The sequence below is a fragment of the Scomber scombrus genome, chromosome 19, assembly GCF_963691925.1.
Source record: "Scomber scombrus chromosome 19, fScoSco1.1, whole genome shotgun sequence".
NCBI classification, from domain to species: domain Eukaryota; kingdom Metazoa; phylum Chordata; class Actinopteri; order Scombriformes; family Scombridae; genus Scomber; species Scomber scombrus.
In genome coordinates, this window is record NC_084988.1 from 28,367,521 (window position 1) to 28,382,101 (window position 14,581).

Sequence of the window (14,581 nt, forward strand, 5' to 3'; positions counted from 1 at the left end):
TAACATTTTCTAGTTTCTATAGCCTATTTTGAAATACAGCACAACCTTTTGAAGTTAATGCTTAATTGAATGCCACTATAGAAGTAATTCAATTCATGATATCCACCCACACCGCGAACAGAAGGCCTTTGAAGTGCTGGTGTAAATGACATGGCAGCTTCAATTGTGTTCATGTTGAGGATAAAGACAAGTTGTCAAATTCCTGTAAAAAAAAAAACAAAAAAAAAACACTTACATGAAAGACAATATAGTATTATAGTGTTTTTCGTAGATAGATATAGATAGATAGATAGATAGATAGATAGATAGATAGATAGATATATATATAGATAGATAGATAGATAGATAGATAGATAGATAGATAGATAGATAGATAGATAGATAGATAGATAGATAGATAGATAGATAGATAGATAGATAGATAGATAGATAGATAGATAGATAGATAGATAGATAGATAGATAGATAGATAGATAGATATATATATATAGATAGATAGATAGATAGATAGATAGATAGATAGATAGATAGATAGATAGATAGATAGATAGATAGATATTCTTTTGTTGCTTATCAGTTGGTTGTCCGGTTGAAAGGTCATTCCCAAATTTTTTCAGAATATGTGAGGTATTAGTGTAAATGGGTTTAAAGGTGTGCCTTGTATTCTAACATTCATGGGTATTTGGGAAGAAAAACAAAGACAGGGCCCCAGTCATCCAATCATGCGTTTACACAGAAATTCACCCCATTCTAACACTGACATCACTTTGACCTTGACAGTGGCATGCTCTGTTGAGTTGAAATTTCCTTTGTTGTATTATTTTGGGAGTCGAAGTTATTTCCACTTTAAGATTTCTAAATTTTGTGATCGAGCCATCATCTCCATCTATCCACCAATTATCCAAAAATATATTCCTCATCATGTGTGGCATGCATTTTTGGTGGGTGTTCTTTGTTTCTACATTTTCTGGAGAGTTTGTGCCATACAGCTTTTAAGGAAAACATCCCAACCTTTTTCTAAGAAAAAAGGGCAAAAAAAACCCTCAATAACTCAAGTTAAGTGCCTTATGAAAATAAAGACAGTTGTATAAGAAAATCGTTGCCTCCTCCTAATCCTTCAATCACTATTCTGGCCCCCACTACCTTCTTCTCTAATGCTATACTGCATTTGAATATAATTTTAGCATAGATGGCAGGAAAATATTTTTTTTCCCCCCAAAAGTTAATTTTTTTTCCCACTTCAATTTCATCTTAAGCAGTCATTGGTACCATGATTGAACAAACTCTTGAAATCATTGTCCTCAGCGTGACATTTAATCGTTTTTTTGCATGCTTTTTGTTGGGTGTTATTTTTTATCTTTGACTCCATGCCCCTGCATTTAGCCTAACTTGATTGCTTTGTCTGCATTCATGTTTAATTTGCAACATTTTTGCGGTCGCAGCGACATCAAATGTCATTTGTCTTACCCTGCACTGTCTTTATTTTGTGTGGCTGTTGTCTGTCTGGTTTGTCTGAAAAACTTGTCAAGTGATTCTGTTCTCTGTTGTAAATCTGTTGTGTCTTCTTTTCAATTAATTTCATAAGATGGCAACCAAAAAGGGTTCTTAAATAGTTAATACCTTTAGGTATTTTATGAGCAATTAATCAAATTCTGCCATTTATCTTGGAGACCATAAAATACATGCTGAGAGCATAACAAAAAATACTGTTTCAAATTACAGCGGCAAGTCATAAACAGAAATGTCCAAAACCACTGGTACACAGATGGTGCCAAATTTACCAAAAAACAGAAACAAACAAATACAACCCCAAATGGCATTTTTGCAATTTGATGAAATTGAAATAGTAAATTCAATATGTTTGCTGTTGGAAAAAGTAAAATAACTATTCACAAACAAACAAATTAAACGTGATAAACATTTCCTGAACAAAGATTATACAACTAAACTACACATTTAATAAGTATGCATTTTAATGCCATAAATATCAACTATTGCATTTTCCGCTGAGAATAAGAGGAATGTCAGCTATTTTGTTTGTTTTCACAGACAGAAACCTGACAGTTGTATGATGCAGACACAGGCCAATAGAACAGAATAGATTTTTTTAAAAGTTAGACATCTCAAAGTTTTACAGCTGTTATTGTGAAAGTAATACCTCTTGCCTTGTGGACCAACGTACCTATTACACATTTTGATGTGAAACTGGGTTATAAAATCTAAATTAAAACTGCAACCAGAGATTCTCTCGCACCTTTGTGCATGTCGGGTTGCACAGCAATCAAAGTGTTTTACTGTAGGCATGTATGTGTTCAGGCCTGGACTCTTATCAGACATTGCATGAAGGAGATAAATATGATTTCCTGTGTAATTATACAATATCTTGCGTATCATGTGTAGACCACACAGTGTAAATTCCATGTAAACCCAATGATGTTTGTCATATAAGGCTGAGTTCCTGTTATCAGTAGATGGCACTGTGAGTGTGACTCAATACTGACATGTAGGGGTTTTCAACCCAGGACTCTTATCAAGTATGAGAATTTTGGTGCAGGTGTACATTGTAAATTACAAATACTTGCCTCTTAATGGCAAAACATTGAAGTTCACTGTGTCACCACAGCAACAGTGCTCAATGAAAGATCAAGATTTTGATCAATTTTATCACAAAGGAAGATGCTAAATCAAATTTCAAAAGGTGGGGGGTTTTAATTTGAAATTTTCTAGGTGGTGCCATCAAGCCATTTTGCCACACCCAAGCCCAAAATCCATAAAATGTAAAATGTTTCACCACCTCTGGTGCCCTCTTAAAGGTCAGTTCATTCAACCTGGCTTCAGGCCTTTCAAATGAGTTGGGGTAGTTGTCCCAAGGCTTATGGATCATTTTTCAAGATCTGTCACCTTCTACTATAATGTCAACTTATGCCGTAGAAAATTACCCATTGATGCATTTCATCAACACCATAACATTGTAAGCTGCATATCTATGATGATTGACAATACTTGATTATGATTTTCTGACATGAGTATGTTATGTAAGTAGTGGGTGGTCTCAGCACATGGAAAAACAGGGAAAGTTATAGGTGATCATAGTGTAAGCGTCAGCACTGAACTTTAATTTGAGAAGTTAAAGCCTCAACACCATCTCATCTGATGGAACAGATATGCTCCTGTGTAGACACATAAACAGCGCCCTAGCTGCTGCTCTGCGTTAGCTATACGCTATACTTCCTGTGTAGACATGACGCAACTGTCTAAAAAGAGAGGAATAAGAGCATACGATAAGAAACAGGAATCATAGAGGAATATGCTGGGTAAAAGGAGGACAGGGTAGAGGAAGTAATAGAGCGCTGGCCGTCCCTCTGACTTGAAGCCTGATAAATCAAAGCCCAGTCTCAACCTGATACTGCAAAATCAAGGTTAGAGGGGGTGAGGATGGGCCCAGACAGTGGGAGCACAGCAGAGGAGGAGAGTGTTTTGGCCATTGGAGTCACTCTACATTTGGAATGCAGCCCACACCAGATAGCAATGTAAGAACTATTTTGTAACCTCAATTTCAAACCCAATGGTGTCAGTTATTGTTTCACTTTGACATCCCAGGGTAAGTGGATGGTAAATGGACTGCATTGATATGGAGCTTTTATCATCTGAAGGCAACAGGAAGAACATGTTGATAAATCTGTGGTCTTTAGTATGTGCTACACCAGAGCACAGTGCCATTACATACAGTCTGACAGCTTTGTTTGATTAGTCGGATGAGCTGCAAATGACGCCAGGCTGCAGACATCAGATTGGTCAGTTAGAACTCTGTATTCTGTCTGTCATATTTATTCTTGAAATGCATTTGAGTGCAATAAGTGCTGTAACACATTGATAATGATATAATGTCACCACTTATGATGTGAGATACAGCTGAATTATGACTAAAGTAACATTGTATTAATCAAAATCCCCCTCCACTTCCACCAATGAAAAGGTTTTTCTGGTGTTTTGATCTTTGAACCTCTTTGAACTACAAACACACTCTTAAAGTATTCTGACACCTTTAGGACCTTTCTCAATCAGTTCAACCCTGTTGTGAGGTTGAGTAGCACTGTTTCTGGGAGAGGCATCAAGTGCCCCAGGTGACTTATGTTTAACAGTGCTGAAGGGGCAAGGGTTGGGACACTGTTACATCAGGTGCTTTTCATAATTCCATGGTGGTTAATAAGCATTAAAAATGACTTACAATGAATAATTCTAAAATTAGTTTTTAAAAAAAAGGCATTTTCATATCAAACATATCAAAACCATGAAATGAAGGAGTAAAAGTAATATGTAAAAAGAAAAGAGAAAATAATTCACATTAAAACTACCATGTAAAAAGTTAAGAATCTAATTTTATTTTAACATTAATTTAGTTTGTCTTAACACATGGAAATGTTAAGAGTAAACCTGCTTTTTTAACCTACATCAGGTTCAGCAATGAACAGTGTTTTAAATCACAGAAGATGAACAAAACCTTAGAGACCATATACAGAAATTGCAACAAACTACAAATCACACAAACATTAATATTGAGCATATTCTAATACATGTCGTACGTTTTTAGGTGTTTCTTGCCTTCTAGGAAAACATGGGTCACTGTTAATTTCCGCTTAAGTATAGACAGATGACTGCCATCTTATGGAATTTTCCGTGATTGTATTTTTACATATATGTGCAGTCCTCATGGTTTATGTGGGTTGCATTAGACAAAATATTGAATCATATGTCAAAAGACACTACAGGATTAAAGCTGGTATCCATAATATTATTCAGCCCAAACATATATATCCTACTGAGTGGTGGAGATATCATAACTGTGTTACAATACAGTTTAATTGCGTCACTGTTTTTACACTAGGTTTGTTTGTTTGAGTTTAAACCTAAGTCTGACTGCCAATCAGTGGATATCTGCTGCCATTTGTTGGTGTTTTCCTCATTAAAATGCAGATGTTAAAAATTACCCCACAGTCCAAAGACTTTTAAACAAGTTCACATGAGCCATATCACAGTTTAAGTAAAACCAATCACAGTCTGTTTGTTTGGTCTGCTCCATGATTTTGAAAAACTCTGTCCGTGTCTACATTTTAGGTGAACCGCTAATGATTTGAATCAAAAATACTAGTGTAAAAACACCACTGGACCCACTATAAACTGATGCTGAAAAGCTTGTCGAATCACACCTTGTCATGGTTGACAGTGCCAAGTAATGAAATGTAACGTTAAACGTTACATGTTTGTATTTTCCTCAGTCAGTGACATTTGTTGTATCAGTGTCTAATTTCTTTAGTTTAATTTCATTTTCTGCTTTGGTAGGTTCAAACAAACTGCTACCTTTGGAGTACACTTTTCACCACAAAACAGGGCCACAATATACACAATGTTATGGATATCACCTTTGAGCTTGTCATTTGACCTTATCATACTTGAATCCTGAATCGATTGCATTTCATATATAGAACCTGACACAATATTGTTAATATATGTCTTGTGTTTTTTGTTTTTTTGTTTTTTTCGGGTGTTTTTAAGCTTTTTTCTTCTTTTCTTCAACTGCTATTAGTTAAACTTGACCTGTGCTCCAATTGCATACTATACAATAATTTCTTTCAGAGGGTGTGGGGGTTTATATGCAAACATTTCAGTTTGCATATTGAATACTGATGTTGAGCTGGTGCTCAACAGCACTAGAAGACAACTGGTCAGTTTCCTAAATGTGCAGTTTGATTAATGTCCACATGATTATCACAGGTTTCTTCATTAACTTCATTAAATATTAGTTTATAGTAAGGGATTGGGACACAGTGTCTGTCATTTTGGTCAGTCTCACCTGCCCTCAGTTTTCTGTGTTGTTTCTTTTCTACTCTCCCTAAATGCAACTTACTTTAAGCATGCATCAACATCCTGCAGTATAACTAAAGCTAAAACAAAAAATAATAATAACCCATTCTCAGCCAGCACTGTCTCTCTCTGATGTACACCCAGACTGCACGACCGGTCCATGTTTAAAGATTAACATTACAGATAGATTTGTCATCAAGAAACACATGAGAGAGGGGCCCGTCCTCCAGTCGAGTGCCTCTCTCATCAGTGTCTGTTTTCTATTGTGTGCATCTGGTTGTAGTGTGTGCAAAATTTTAAATGGCTTTGTTCTTTCATCTTAACATTTTTTATTTGATAATTTTAACAGGTTTTTCTTTTTTTTTTAAGTAATCCAATTAATAAATGTCATTTTGGTTCTTGGCTTATTAAGACTGTCTGTTTTTAAACATTTTTTTAGTTTAGTTTAGTTTTTTTGTCAATCAGATAATACTTAAATGCCAGCGTGAAACATTTTTATATATGATTTGACATTTTTGGATTTGGAACTACTTCAGTAACTAACTTGTGTGATTTTTCTTACAGTATAATTTCCTGACAAATATTACATTTAAAAAGTAAAAATGTATAGCAATGGTTGCATAAGCAATTCTACTTTAGGTATTTTATAAACATATGCAATCCCACAAACTAGTAGGTGAAGCAATTCCAGATCCTGGTCTACAAAATCTTATTTTTCAGACTTTTTCAAATTTATTTTGAAAAAACAAAGGAATCTTTACTGAATAATATTTTGACTGTGAGGCAAAAAAAAAATGAACTGCATGGCTAAGAAGTTGCAGTTTAGGGCTTGTCAGACTTGTCAGTGTTAGAGTTCTTCTGTTCTTTTCTGTAGATGGGCATGTATATGCTCATTGTTTGTATATCCCCATCCCTTCCTTACAGCCAAAAGCGCTAATGCCGCCCGACCGCTTCGTACTGCCTTTACATGGACATGGCAACTGACTTACACTGTCACCCTCATCACCCTCATTTCCTATGTAGTATGTTCATAGGTCCCACCCCTTCTTCACCTTCTCCCTTGTCTTTAGAGGTATTATGATATAACGTCATCCATCCATTCTACACTAAAGAACAAATAACAATTTAAGCAAAAACTGTAACATGAATAGATTTTAGATACTATTGAAGTCTATTGCAACAAAAAAAATGTAGATACACATTTTTTGTAAAAAAAAAAAAAAAAAAAAATTAAATAAAAAAAAAAAAGAAATTAAAAAAAGAAAAAATATATATACATATATATTTACCAGGAAAAAACAAAACATAAAAAACAGAATTATGGTGTTTATTTTTTGTTATGTGGTGTGGATGTATGTGTTGTTGCCTCCCTGTACCGTCATGTTTAAAGCTAGAACACATTCTCCAATGGATAAAAATGATCTTTAACGGTACCAAGCAGCTCTCCAACATTGTTATACAACTTTTTCTTTGTAAATTCTTTTCTTCCTGGCTAAATCATGCGGGCAATTTGTTGATGTAAGTTGAAAATTTATGATTTTTTTTATTCTCTGATTTTTTTTTTAAGATGCAGTATGTAAAATGTGAGGAGTGGATTTCAAAAATGATTTTCTTCATGTGTCTTAGCAGGAAGCTAATAACCATACATGCAGCAATCTTAGCTACATGTTACATGCTTTAGCTTTCACATCACTGAATTGACTCAGACAATTTTATATAGATGTGATCTTAAACAGGTAAACCATCTTTATATGTCAAAGGTAATGCCACCAATTCAACAGTTCTAAACTGTCAAATTACAGGTGGGGAGAATTTCTTAATTACTCTCCTCCCTGGCCTCTAGGTTTCTGCGCAGTGAGTTATTAGTGGGGCAGCTGAGTGCAAATCAAAATATTATGATTACAGTTACAATTTAATTTAGGTGATGCTTTTATCCAAAGCAATGTATGTTGATATATAACGAACAAACACAAGCTGATACAACACAACCGGGGATTTAGTCAGGAGAGAATAACATGAGTAAGAGCCATAAAGCTAAGTTTGACTCTGATCGGACGTAAGTGCCAACAGGCAGCGCACAGAGGCAATAGATAGAGTAGTAAGGTTCCTTTCATTGGCTCCCTACACCTGTTCATACAGGTGTAGGGAGGTCTACAAGTAAGGAGTTGCAATAGTCATTACGTGATATTACAAGAGCCTGTACCAGGACTTGTGCTGTGTGCTCAGACAGGTAGGGTCTGATCTCCCTGATGTTGTACAGGACAAATTGACACAACTGAGCAATTGAGGCCAGATGGACCTTAAAGGTTAATGAGTCAATAATCATGACACCCAAGTTTTGGGCACACTTTGTGGCCCAATTGATTCGCGCTGGATATTGATCTGTTTGTATAGAGAGACTGGTTAGGATGACAAGAAGCTTGGTGTTGTCAAATCGAAGGTGGCGTTCTTTCATACATGCCAATACATTGGCAAGAAAAAGTATGTGAACCCTTTGGAATGACCTAGTTTTCTGCATTAATTGGTCATAAAATGTAGTCCGATCTACATTTAAGTCACAAATATAGACAAACACAGCTCAGTTAAGCACATTGTGTTTGTCTACACTTGTATAATAGTGGGTGCCCAGCCAAGTTGACACCAAAGGTACGACGCAGAATGCTCCATGAGGTAAAAAAAAAAGATCCCTAGAGTAACAGCTAAAGACTTGAATAACACATGCCTTAAGTTTGCCAAACACCCCATAACGTTACTGGGAAAATGTTTTGTAGACTAATGAAACTAAGGTTGAATTGTTTGGGAAGAACACACAGCGCTACGTATGGCATAAAATGGCACTGCATACCAACATGAAAACATCAAGGCAACGGTAAAGTACGGTGGAGGGAGCATGATGATTGGGGGCTACTTTGCTTCCTCGGGGCCTGGACAGCTTGCCATCTTTGAGGGGAAAATGAATTCCCAAATGTATCAAGGTAACCTACAGGTTAATGTTAGGATGGCTGTCCGCCAGCTGAAGCTCAGTAGAAGTTGGGTGATGTAGCAGGACAACAACCCTAAACATCAAAGTAAATCTACAACAGAGTGACTTCAAAAAAAGAAAATCCACCTTTTGGAGTGGCCCAGTCAGAGCTCAGACATGAATCCAATAGAGATGCTATGGAATGACCTCAAGTGAGTCATTCACCCCAGACATCCTAAGAATATGCTTGAGCTGAAGCAGCTCTGTAAGGAAGATTGGTCCAAAATTCCTCCTGAAAATCATACAGGTCAGATCACCAGCTACCGGAAAGCGCTTGGTTGAGGTTAGTGCTCCCAAAGGAAGTTGGACCAGTTATTATATCCAAGGGTTCACTTACTTTTTTCCACCAGCATTGTGAATGTTTAATGGATGTGTATATCAGTGAGTGTGATCCCAGCGCCTCCTGTGGGAATTACAGGAAGAGCTGGGATATGAGAAACCATGGGAGCAGATTATTGCGCCAAGTAAGGTGGTGTACATTGAATTGATGAGGGGACTGAGCACTTACCCTTAAGGAACGTCAGAAAGCCATTCCGTTTGGATACTTTCCCCCAAGATACTCTAAAATAGTACATAGGACATAAAACAAATAATTATTTTGGAGAATTTTCATAACTGAAGTGGTATGAAACTGAAAATCCAATTAAAAAAAAGATTATTTTTTTTAAAAGAGAGAGAGGTAGGACATGACCCAGCAGAGGACAGAGCTTGAAATACAAAGCTCTTGTGAAGTTTTGGTGAGCCATAAACTAGAGGGAGTGTTGCTAGCAGGATTTTCAGTATTACCTTGTAAAATCTAACATTGAATTCTATGCAGAGTTTCATAGCAGTGACGTCCTGGTAGTGCAAAAAATCAACCTGTAATTACAGGTCGATTTTTAAGTGGCTAACATATTTTATGTCAAATAACCACTGATGGGTCTCTGTGTGAAATGTGATGCTTGTATTACAAAGTGAACGATTCTGCTAAAATTTTCACTTAGCTGCCCCACTAGATGCTACAGTTGCTCAGTTGCTCAAAACACAATCTTCCATGGGATTAAATTGTGTCAAGAGCTGCTGATTGCTGAGAATATTTTCTTTAACAGCATATCAGCTGACTCAGAATACAAAGTGCTACATGTAGTACCTTAAATACTGACTACATCAGACAATGTGATCGTAAAATCATTTGTCTGAAGAAGTAATTTTCTAAAAGCTTGCAAACTGCATCTCTGATCGAGCTGTAGACATTGATAAGTGAATGTGTCTCTAATAGTTTTTTACTGTTTGAAATTATAGAATAAACTAGAATTAGTTTGATCTAAAGATTTGTGTGCTTGTGAATGTATATGTTGGTGTTTGTGGTAATTTGTGAGTATAATTTGCATTGTGCAATACATTTTCAGTATGCACATGCACAGTGGATACTTCTTGTCAATGGCAGTTTGAATGTTCACACCATTAAAAACCTACCTGAGTTTACGTTTCCTTAAAATGAGTTGTCACCTTGTCACCAGAAGGTTTACAGTCTATGATGTATGTGCATCTTTAAAAAGACTAGTGATAATTGTTGGCCTTGTTGTTGTTGTTGTTGTTATTGTTGTTGTTTGTTTGTTTGTTAATTTGTTTTTGTTTTTTTTGCATTGATGCTTTTCCCATTTTACTAAACAGGAACAATGCCACAGGAAAACAACTGTTCAATAGTATAATATGTTATTTCACATTTCATTCAGAATCTACAAAAACTGAAGAGTTTGTATATGGGGAAACGGAGCAACATATTTTAGTTACAGTGCTCAAAATTGTGGTGGTTTGAAGCAATTTGTTATTAATGAACAGTAGTGCTGGATAAGTAACTCAGCCCAGAGGGCTCTTGCACCAAACCTAGATAGCCAATTAAGCCAGGATGAACTGATGAGACTTTGTTGAGCCTTCCTTTTTCAGTTATCCTGGATTTCTTAATTCTGCTGTTGTGCAACAGACCTCTGCTCCATAAAAACCCACTCCCCTACATAAAATAGCCAATGCAGAAAAAAACAAAACAATGACACTTTATAGTTGATCAAGCAGCTAATATATAGATGACAGATTATAGCATTGACTGACTAACAACAGCTAGCTTAACCACAATGACAGTATGAATCTATTCTAACAGAAATGTCACAGGCTTCATGCAAACCAACCCTGCAGTTACTAACGCTTCAAGAATCCACTGTATGTGTTACAGTAATGTTACTGTATCTCAGTAATGTTACTGTAACATATACAGTGGATTCTTAAATAGTTTGCCAGTTATTGACTGCGATCAAAATTTTAAATTCAGTAATTACATGACAGAGTGTGTAAGGTTTTATACCTAACAGTTTTAAATGCTGGTTATAAGGAATTTCTAACTGTAACATGTCATTTTCCAAAACCCCATGTTTTAACTGTCTGAAAATGAGACATTGTTGTTCTGTAGTCATTCCAATCAAGACGGTCAAATGGAGCAAAATTGTATTAAAAAAAAATAAAAACCTCTAACAGGCCTTGTTGAGTGATATAGTAAACTAACCCCAGTAGTAGCTTTCTACGGTGGCAGATACATTGTAGAGATTAGATTATTTGCAATTTGAAAGAACTGATTTTATCTTTCTTTTTTTTTTTTTTTTTTACATTTTTAACTGTTGTTGAGAAGATGAAAAATAAACTGTGTAGTAAGAGCATGTATGTAAGTGGAATCTTTAGGAAATCTGATGATCTTCTGGTGAGTAAGGTTCTCAACGATTTGACTATATAATGGCTAACTACAAAATGAAGCTGTTGAACACACATTGGGTAAGAATGCCCTTCATGACATCTTTCATGAAGGTTAGTATTTCACAGAGGGTGAGCATTCAGGTGACTTTGCTCTGCCATTGACATTGGTCCAACTTAAAATCAAAGTTATAGTTTAACAGTTTTTCTTGGTTACAGAGCTGCTCATATGACATAATCATTCAGTCACAAACAGTCACTGTTGAGTTAAACCTTCATTTCCAAGAAACAGTATAGTGAAAAGACAGTATGTGGGAAAAAAAGGACCAAATGTCATCCAAAATTCCAAAATTGGGATGACAGTATAATGAAACATAAGCTGCGAAAAATCCTCTCTGCGTGTTCTGTTGACCCTCCACTATCTAGAATGTCTTGATTTAATTCTAACTTGTCCATATTAAAATTGCAACTAGGAGAGTTTGTTTCTTCAAATAAATTGGTAATTGGTAATCATATTTTTAAATATTAATATCAATATTGATTTTGTTTTTTTCTGATGTTTGGTCTCTAGACTAAAACAGAGATGATTTGCGCTTGGTCATTAGAACTGCTGTTTTACATAGAACTGTGTGGATGTTTAATTATTCTAGTGATAAATTACCTTCAATTCCCATCAAATTTCATGTCAAACCTGATTTACAGAAATCAGTAATTTTCATCATTACCTCCAGAACAGCTCTGTATCTGAGAAATGTTTGTAGAACTATAACTACATTTTTTAGTGTTGTCATAATAAACAAAAGGTTTAAGATGATCTAAGAGCCAGTAAGAAGTGACACATCTGTCATTTCTATTATCACAGCACTCTGTATTTTGTATAACAAGCCTAATTAAATTAAATTAATGTTACTTGAATGTGCTGTGAAATCGAAAAAAAAGTTTTATTACATATTAGTTTTCCTTCCTACTCAATAAAGGGAAAATATAATGAATAAAAATAACTACAGTATCTTTTGACTTTAACTACTTTGAATATGTTTTAATTTATTTGTATTTAGAACAGTTTAATGTTTACATTTGAAGATTGCACTCTCCCTTATAGGTATCTTCAATGATATTCAGGGGTATACCTACTGGCCACTTAGAAATAAAAAAGAAAATTATATCTGAATATTTATGTGTATATCTATATCTATAACTATATATATGTATATATATATATATATATATATATATATATATATATATATATATATATATATATATATATATATATATATATATATATATATATATATATATATATATCTATATCTATAACTATATATACACACATATATATGTGTGTGTGTGTGTGTGGTGTATATGTTTGTATATACTATATACTATATCTATATAGATAGATAGATAGATAGATAGATAGATAGATAGATAGATAGATATAGATATATAGATATATATACACATACATACATATAAAATTATATTTCATAAAACCCCCACACTGCCCTCTAAATTACTACCTGTCTTTCTCCAATCCCAGGAGCTGAATTAGTCATCCCAGTACTTGAGGATCCATTAGCGCACCCCCCTGTAGCTCCTCGTGCACCCTTCATTCCCACTCCCTCAACCCACCACCCACTCCTCACCATTATTGAGACCACCAAAGAGTCCCTGTCCAAGACCACTGAGGCGGGGGTACCTTGCTTGTCGGACCGAGGCAGCGATGATTGTGATGATGATGGCTTGGTGAAATCGGGGTATGGCTCTGGGGAAGCGTTCAAGTCTAACCTACCCCCTACCGATGATGAAGATTTTTACACGACCCTCTCCTTGGTAACAGATAAGACCTTGTCCACATCGGGCTTTGAAGGTGGCTACAAAGCTCATGCACCCAAGACTTTTAGACATAACAAACATTCAGTCTCCAGGCGCGGTAGGACTATCACTACCGCCATACCACTAACCGCCGACCAGAGCCGCACCACCGCCACCTCTGCCTTCACCGCCACCCTCCACAATGCTCCCGCCAAACAGCTGGCTGGCAAAATGAATAACCGCGAGCTAAAACCCCAGCCCAACCTAGTGTTGCTTCCATTGCCCACATCCTTTGAGGTAGACAGCACCAAACTGAGGGGCCCATTAATAACCTCCCCCGTGTTCCATAATATACCCACAGCACTTCCCACAGAACCAGGCGTCAGGAGAGTTCCAGGGCCCTCGGAAGTGGTTCGTGAATCTAGCAGCACCACCGGGATGGTCATCGGAATAGTGGCGGCCGCTGCCCTGTGCATCCTCATCCTTCTTTATGCCATGTATAAGTACAGGAACAGGGATGAAGGGTCCTACCAGGTGGACGAGAGCAGGAACTACATCACCAATTCAGCTGTGCAGAGTAATGGCACTGTCCTGAAGGACAAGCAGCAGAGCTTAAAAGGCAGCAACAAAAAACAGAAAAATAAGGATAAGGAGTATTATGTGTGACTGTGAGACTTATGTGAACACGACACAGTAAAGAAAGAAAGCACTAAGAGAACATTTACTTTCCGCAAGGAGCTATGACAAATGATGGTATAACATGTATGTGCTGAGTAGTTAAACTGACATGTACTGTAATATAAAGCACACTTACTATTGTAAGCATAACGAGAAGGCTAAATAGCAACTTTAGAGACCTTCCACTTCAATCTGGTGAGAGACATTATCAGTATAGAAATAATTCACAGCTACATCATTCTCCTAAGTGACTTTTAGAACAATGTGATCCTTGGCATTAAACAAAAAAACTTTTTTGTAAAATTACAAAAATGCTCATAATCTTGACCATTTTCAGCATGTAAGCAACATGTAGTGCTTAACGAGGGGGTCAGGCACACAATTGTTGTCAAAGTAAAAAAGGACTCTTGTTGTATCAGAATATGACAAAATTTGTATGGTTTATACATAATACAAGTGTGGTGTCTTGGTGATTTTTGCTTT

The 14,581-nt window shown here is 36.1% G+C and overlaps 1 protein-coding gene across 8 annotated transcripts in view; it reads left to right on the forward strand.

The window, feature by feature from the left end:
• The window catches only part of nrxn3a (neurexin 3a), a 240,686-nt gene extending 226,567 nt beyond the window's left edge, over positions 1–14,119 (forward strand). For 5 of the 8 annotated variants that reach the window (XM_062440941.1, XM_062440938.1, XM_062440940.1 and 2 more), the window contains one exon: positions 13,782–14,119. In XM_062440941.1, the coding sequence (XP_062296925.1) occupies positions 13,782–14,086 (305 nt within the window). In that variant the 3' untranslated portion in view covers positions 14,087–14,119. Of the gene's footprint in view, positions 1–13,148 lie in introns of all 8 variants that reach the window. The other 3 variants (XM_062440935.1, XM_062440936.1, XM_062440937.1) reach the window with 2 other exon arrangements.
• Positions 14,120–14,581: the final 462 nt, after the last annotated feature.